Here is a 7,886-nt window from a genome sequence, read left to right as displayed (position 1 = left end):
TGAAGATGGCTGGTGACTTAGAGTGTGATATGAGCCTGAAGCATCGGTTGGGTTAGAAATCTGTCCACTCTAAAAAACAAACAAACAACAAACCCCATTCCTCTCACCTGCTTGAAGTTTTTTTTTCCCCGCCATTGCACTTGTTACTTTGTAATATATAGCATAATTTACTTACTTGTTATAGCTGTTATTTATTATTTGTCCCACACCAGAGTTAAGCCCCATGGAGGCAGAAACTTTTTTTTCTGCTTACTGTTGTGTTTCAAAGGCCAAGAACAGTTTTGGCCCAAAACTGAGTGCTTAACTCAACATAGACTTAGTGAATGAATGGAAAGAAAAAAGGAGTATGTTATTTTTCAAAGAGCATGAAGTAGCCTAGAGAGGGCTTGCATGATTGGTGTGGCCTAGGTGGGACATAGTTCAAAGGCCTGCTAGTAAAGACAGCCAAAAACTGAACAAATATTTGTGGAATATCGGCTATACCCTAAATGATAGCTTCTCAAATTTCTCAGAATTTACCATCTTTTCTCATTAAATGTTCTGACATTTTTATATTTGTGCCTATGCTGTTCACCTTCGTTGTATCTCTTATAGTGGTATGTTCATACTAGATAATAAGTATTTGTGGAAAGAGCAAGGGAGTGAACTTCATTAAGGCATTAGGTTACCTGGGAATTCATTTATTTATCACATGAACAGGCACTTGTTTTATAGAATTATGGCCAAGAATAGTAGTAGTTTGCAAATAGAGGTCTATTTCGCTGAAGAGGTCTATTTGTGAGTTTTCTATGATAATTTTTAGGATTTCGTTCCAGCAGTCCTCTGAAAATTTAACTTACACATATTCTGGGCTATCTGGATAACCAAATACTAACAGGAGATTTTGGTGTCTCTGTTTTGTGTCTCTTTTGAGCATGTTACCACTACTTAGTGTATTATTTTGTGGCAGGTTAATAAGAAAAACTCAGAGGCATCCTTTAAAAATGTAAAAGACTTATTCACCTTAAATGAAGCCCAAATGACAGTAAGCTACTCTGTCAGAAGATTTCACAGTAGTTTAAAAGAAGAAAAGAGAGAAATGAGTCATAGCATGTAGTAAAATAGGCTGGCTAAAGTCTGTACCATATTCCTGTTCTGAGAGGTATTTAGCTTGGCAAAGCATAATCATTGGTGTTTTAAATTAATATATTAAATTTAAGTTTTGTTAACATTATAGTTTTGTTTGCACTTTGTGATTTTGTGGGTTTTTTTTTTTGTAGCTACAAGAAGTATAATATAAAGAATTTGAACCTAACTTTATATTTGTACATATTTAATAATACATAATGAAAGTAGTTTAAATTAGGAACAGAAGACCTTAAAAATGTGTTTTTGTTTTAGTGGATTTTAATGAGGTTTTATACTTTACTCAAGTTTGTGAAAAATGACATTACAAAGCTTTGAGCTTTAGGCTCCAGGACACAGAATATTTACTTTAATGATGTACAGCTACGAAAGTTCACTATAGGAAAGATGTTTCTGCTGCTGGTAGTGCTCATGGTGCTGAAATACAGAAGAGAGGGATCTTCGGAAATTGTTGGAAGATCGGTTGGAGAAAATGGAAAAATCTGAGATAAAGCTGGAGCTTTCTTTGCAGTTTTGCTTTTGGCTCTGAATTTGTGAGTTCTCTTTCTTAGTGATTTTTCTCAAATGGCTAAGTGAAAGGCAGTGTTTTTGTTTCCAGATTTAAGAGAAGAAAAATGCTAATCAGAACTTCTGTAGATGGTGCAGATCTCTGGTGTGGAATACTGGGAGACCTAAAGTGCTGGGGTTTTTTGTTTGTTTGTTTGAATTATATGTTATGTTAGTCACCGTACAGCTCATCATGTTTTTAATGTAGGGTTCCATGATTCATTATTTGTGTATAACACCTAGTGCTCCTTACAATACATTCCCTCCTTGATACCTATAACCCGGGCTACTCCATCCCCCTGCTCTCCTCCCCTCTGAAACTCTCAGATTGTTTCCTGGAGTCCATAGTCTCTTATGGTTCATCTCCCCCTCTGATTTACCTCCCTTCAGTTTTCCCTTCCTTCTCCTAATGTCCTCTGTGTTATTCCTTATGTTCCACATATGAGTGAGACCATATGATAATTGACACTCTCTGCTTGACTTATTTCACTTAGCATGATCCCCTCCAGTCCCATCCATGTCAGTGCAAATGGTGGGTATTCATCCTTTCTGATGGCTGAATAATAATAGTCCATCGCATATGTGAACCACATCTTCTTTATCCATTCATCTGTTGAAGGGCATCTCGGCTCTTTCCACAGTTTGGCTATTGTGGACATTGCTATTATGAACATTGGGGTGCATGTGCCCCTTCTTTTCACTACATCTGTATCTTTGGGGTAAATACCCAGTAGTGCAATTGCTGGGTCATAGAGTAGCTCTAGTTTTAACTTTTTGAAGAGCCACTGTATTGTTTTCCAGAGTGGCTGCACCAGCTTGCATTCCCACCAACAGTGTAAGAGGGTTCCCCTTTCTCCACATCCTCTCCAACACATGTTGTTTCCTGCCTTGTTAATTTTGGCCATTCTAACTGGTATAAGGTGGTATCTCATTGTGGTTTTGATTTGTATTTCCCTGATGGCTAATGATGTTGAACACTTTCTTCATATACCTGTTAGCTATTTGTGTGTCTTCTTTGGAGAAATGTCTGTTCATGTCTTCTGCCCATTTTTTGACTTCATTACTTGTTTTTTGGGTGTTGAGCTTGAGAAGTTCTTTATACATCTTGGATACTAGCCTTTTATCTGTAATGTCATTTGCAAATATCTTCTTCCATTCTGTGGGTTGTCTCTTAGTTTTATTGACTTGTTCCTCTGCTGTACAGAAGCTCTTTATCTTATGAAGTCCCCAAAGTTCATTTTTGCTTTTGATTCCCTTGCAAAGCCCTGTTTAAAGTCATTGTGATAGAAGATCAAAGGAAAGATGCTATCCAGCCCCTCCCCCATCCCTTGTCCCACACTGGGAAATAGGAAAAGAAAGAAAGGAGGTGAGGACTTTGCTTTGGTTTACTTTCATAGAAGAGGTACTGGGAGCAGGTGTTATTTTAGAGTCGACTTTTCTACCATGTCCAGAGCAATACTAACTGGAGTTTAGTCAATCCACAAATATTTACTGAGCACCTCTATGTGCTAGGCATTACGCAGGGAGCTGAAGACAATGAACAATACAGGGACTTAAGTCAAACTAATACTTGCTGGTTCTGTTGTATTGTGTCCCTATCTTCACTTGGTACACTTTAGTTGAATATGAGTGGGCAATGTGAACATTTTTAGTGCACTTTTGATGTTGATTTGTCTAATTTCTGGGATAGGATACTGGATTAGAAATTGTAAGGGCTCAGATTAATTTGCTTTTATCTTTGTCTGTTTTTAAGGGGTGTTATGAAAGTTGACATAAATCTTCAGAAAGTGGACATTGACCAATGTTCAAGTGATGGCTGGTTTCCAGGAACTCACAAATGTCACCTTAACAATTCAGAGGTAAGAACCTGAAGATAAAATCCTCTGAAATCAGAAGCTCAGAAATGTATAACTTGAGAATTATATTGTATTTACATGGGTAAGTAAACAAGATGCATCTTACTGGGAAAGAAAAGTCTCATATGCAGTTCTGAATTGTTGCTAAATGAACTGAAAGGGGTAGAAAATTTTGTGCACAAAAACTGTTCATTTGGAGACTAAGAGAAAGCTGAAACTTAAAATATGTCCAAAGTTTGCATTAGTCAAAGGCTGACCCTATTCTTCAAAATGGGCTAGAGATTAAAATAACCATGAAGTGTGAAACCCAGGAGGGGTCAACCAGATTATGCATATTTTTAGGCAGTATAATGCTTGTTGAAACACTGATGCTGTACATTCAGACATGCTGCCATCTGCTAGAAAAGTGATACAGTAAGGCAGGGCAAATTTTGGAACAAAAAGAAAATTATTCAGGGACTGGGATAAGAAATACGTATATTTGTGTATGTTTTTCCAATTTTAATCTCTTGTCTGTGCTTGATTTCCTGGGACTCTGATTGGTTTAAAAAATTAGTCAAAGAGATCATACTTCTGGAAATAAGGCTGTTATGTGTCTTTTGTGGTTTGAAAGAAGAAATGTGATGACATCCTGATTTCATTTTCAATAATCTATCTCTCAGGTCCCCAAATGCTGTGAAACAACAGTACAATAAATATTCTGATCCTAAATAAATACTTGAACTGTCCCAACTTCGAGTCCATGGATTTGTGAGGAAAGTCAGCTTAATTTATTTAAAATACAGGGGAGATTGCCATAAATGTAGTAATTTAAATCTTCAATTTTAATTTTTTGTTCTTGCAAAAGGTGGTTTTATATAGTATATATTTTTTCTATCTGATATGATGCTCTTTATTTGTTATTTGTTGTTATTTTATTTTTCTTGCAGCAGAGTTAATAGTGTTACATCAGTTTCGGGTGTACAATATAATGATTCAATACATAGTGCTCTACCGCAATATTCTTCCACCTTCCTACCCCCTAAAAGCTTTAGAAAACCTCATGACTCCCTACATCTCTCTAAATCCATCACACATCCCTGCAAATATCCCTGTAACCCTCACTTCCGTAGTGCGCCCTGTACAGTCCCACACATCCCCATAGCCCCTCCCACAGTTCTGTACATCTCCACTAACCACCCCTCAACACAACCCTCATTTCCTTCACTACCCCCACCCCCTAATTGGGACTCAGATGACGTAAGTGAAATGTTTCGGTTTTGTCAATTCATAGAAGTTCAAGGTCCTCTTTTTGCTTCCTTTCACTCTTTGTTCTTTTGATTTTGAACTTTCCTGAGTTTCCACTTCCCTTTGGGTGGTTCTGGCATTTCTAAAGATACGAATTTCAATCACTGGTCTAGTGAACATCTTTAGCCTGATTATTATCTCTATGCCAATAGCATATAACCATTTAGGTTTGTCTTTTAGCCAGAGTGGAATTTTTTCTGGAAGGGTGTTGTAGTGTGACTATTTCTGTATAGCCTTGTTTCACTGGTGCTCCTGGGTGGTTGGAATAAGCAGGCTGTCTACAAGCAAGGTGGGATTCACTTTTCAGATTGTTACAGTTGCTGCTTGCCTCTAATAATCTTGGTGTATTTGTTTGTTTATTTATTTGTTTTCCTTACAACACATCTATTTGACTAGACGGTTATATTGCAAGAATCTCTTTATCTTTCTGAGTGATTTATTTTCATTGTACCAGGATTAATTTTCTGGGTGTTGTGTCTTTTTAAAGCTTTGAAATACACTAAATTATTTCAAGATAAAATGTTAGCTTCTGTTCTGGCTAAGAAGGATTACATTGAAATAAGTAACATTTTGCATTGTGTATATGAGCATTATATTTATTAGATTCCTACAGGAAAATCTGAGAAAACGTATTCTACAAGACTGACAGTTCAATGAAACTCATTTTAAAATGTTGTCAAAAGGGGATCAGTGATCAAAAATAACATCAATAAACAGTGAATGTACAAAATGCAGATTTTGACTTAGACTCTGCATCTCTCCAATACCTTCCCTTGCCAGGTGCTAGAATTGGGAGTGGGAGACATAGGTGTCCTGAGTTGGGCCTGAGAGGCCCTTGGTGGGTAGTCTGACTCATGCAGGACTGCCATGGAGCCCTTCACACTGTTTTGCTGGGCTTCCTTAAGCTCCTGTAGTTGGTGCTGGTCACTCTAGGCATCTGTAATAATTCCACACCACATCTTCAGTCTAGGGACTAGCAGTGTTCTTTCACACCTTCCCTGTACTGATGTGAATTGGAGATGAAGAATTGGCTTCTATTGACCTTTTTGGTGCTTGGGAAAACAGAAAAATCACCTGGGTATTTCTTATCTCACTGGCCCTCCAGTCACTTATTTTCTGTTATGGACCCCAAGGATCCCTATATAAACTGGCTTATGTTGGGAAGTCGTTAACATGACGTTTGTAGGGTGTAGGATATTCATCTTGATGAATATCTATATAGTTAGAAACATATTATTGTGGGTTTTATCTTGCCAATGTTTAATACTCCTCTTTTACGAGCTCTAGTGGAAGTCACACATTTTAGTTCTATGGAGGCAAACTTTTCACTTTTAAAATGTTTCTGGTGTGTTAAGTTTTTAGCCTTCAAGGTATTGTAAACCAGAACAATGAGTCTGATATTGGAAATAGGTAAGTGGCATGTGACCAATGACAAAACCTCAGGAATATTTTAGAAGGGCATGGAATGATTTGTGAAGAAAATAATTTCTCAGTGAGTTTGGGTCCTTACAGGAACTAGGAAGCCACTTAGTATTTTTTGAAGGGCAAAGTAAAACAGGATCTGAACCAACATCCTGAACTGGATTGTGTAGGATTGTTCTGGCTGTTTTTGTAAGTCGTCGGATCATTGCAACAGGGACTTGATCATGTTGTCAGTATTCATTTAAATAATTCTTGGCCTATTTTCATAACATTGTTTGTGCTGAGTACACCAAATCCTCTCTTAAAGAATAGTTTATTAAAAAAGCTAAAATAAATTGATATTCATTTTTGTTTTAAAGGTTTTCTTTTGCTTTGTTTCCATTATAAGGATTTTTTAAAAATCACTATTTAAAGTAGGACAGTGAAGTGTGTAAACCTGGCAATTCACAGACCTGTACCCCTGGGGATAAAAATATATGTTTATAAAAAATTAAAAAAAAATAAAGTAGGACAGTGACTTGAAATTTTTTGATTATATTCTACTAGTAAAAATGCTCTAAGTATCCATCCATAGTATATGTGTATTTTTAATCTAGAAAATATGAGTTTTTTCTTATATTTATATATTCTATATATTCATTAAAAACTTAGGTTGAGATAAAGATAAATAATATTTTAATGTATGCTGTATATTATAAATATTATATCTTTAATGATAACAATAAATTAACTGATTCACAATTATGCTTCATCATTTTTTAAAAATCTTAGTTTAATACTTAGTAATGCAATGATTATAGGTCTCTAAGTTCAGTTTATTTTTATACTTTGTTTTTTTAAATTTTTTTTATTTAAAGATTTTATTTATTTATTTGACAGAGAGAGATCACAAGTAGGCAGAGAGGCAGGCAGAGAGAGAGAGAGAGGAGGAAACAGGCTCCCCGCCGAGCAGAGAGCTTGATGAGGGACTCCATCCCAGGACCCTGAGATCATTACCTGAGCCGAAGGCAGCGGCTTAACCCACTGAGCCACCCAGGCGCCCTTATACTTTGTTTTAATGTCCGTCATGGTTAAAAATATGCCTCACAAGGATATGTCATTCCGAATTGAAGAAATAATTTGTTGACTATGTTTGCTAAAGACAGTGTTCATTTTTCAGTTTTGTGCAGTTTTGTGCAAAATTCAGCTGGCAGTCTTTCATCTAACCTGATGTCAGTTGGTCCTTACAAACTATTTGGAAAGCTGGGAATTTTAATATTTTAAGGGAATAGGTTAAAAAGTCCACTCACACTTTTGTGAGGAATATTTTAAACAGATTAAGAAATTTTATTTCCAACTTTAAACTGTATGGTTAATGAGTATTTATAATTTCTGGCAACGAAAACCGCATAACGCTAAAAACATTTCCAAATACACATTTTCAAAATGCTCACTTCAGATGGCTTTCTAATGGATAGTTAGACTGTCACTTTTACTTTGAAGGAACAGCCTAGATGTACTTTTGAAAATACCTGCTGCACAGGCACTACTGACAACCACTTGTCATCACAGAGCAGGTCAGCAAATTTAGGGCATTTTTTTTTTTTTTAAAGAGTCATGCATAACTAGTCTTTGAGTTTAGAAACAAGGAGTTCCCTTTGAGATAATCGG

At 36.3% G+C, this 7,886-nt stretch overlaps 1 protein-coding gene across 1 annotated transcript in view; it reads left to right on the top strand.

The window, feature by feature from the left end:
- GPR158 (G protein-coupled receptor 158) overlaps positions 1-7,886 on the top strand; it is a 421,977-nt gene that overhangs the window by 28,113 nt on the left and 385,978 nt on the right. The window contains exon 2 of the mRNA XM_013058942.2: positions 3,425-3,530. Within this exon, the coding sequence (XP_012914396.1) occupies positions 3,425-3,530 (106 nt within the window). The remainder of the gene's footprint in view (positions 1-3,424; positions 3,531-7,886) is intronic.

Source organism: Mustela putorius, unplaced genomic scaffold (assembly GCF_011764305.1).
Source record: "Mustela putorius furo isolate JIRA1106 unplaced genomic scaffold, ASM1176430v1.1 tig00000827_pilon_pilon_pilon, whole genome shotgun sequence".
Lineage (NCBI taxonomy): Eukaryota > Metazoa > Chordata > Mammalia > Carnivora > Mustelidae > Mustela > Mustela putorius.
Note: the sequence above shows the minus strand (reverse complement) of the source record. Positions and strands in the feature narration are given on the sequence as shown.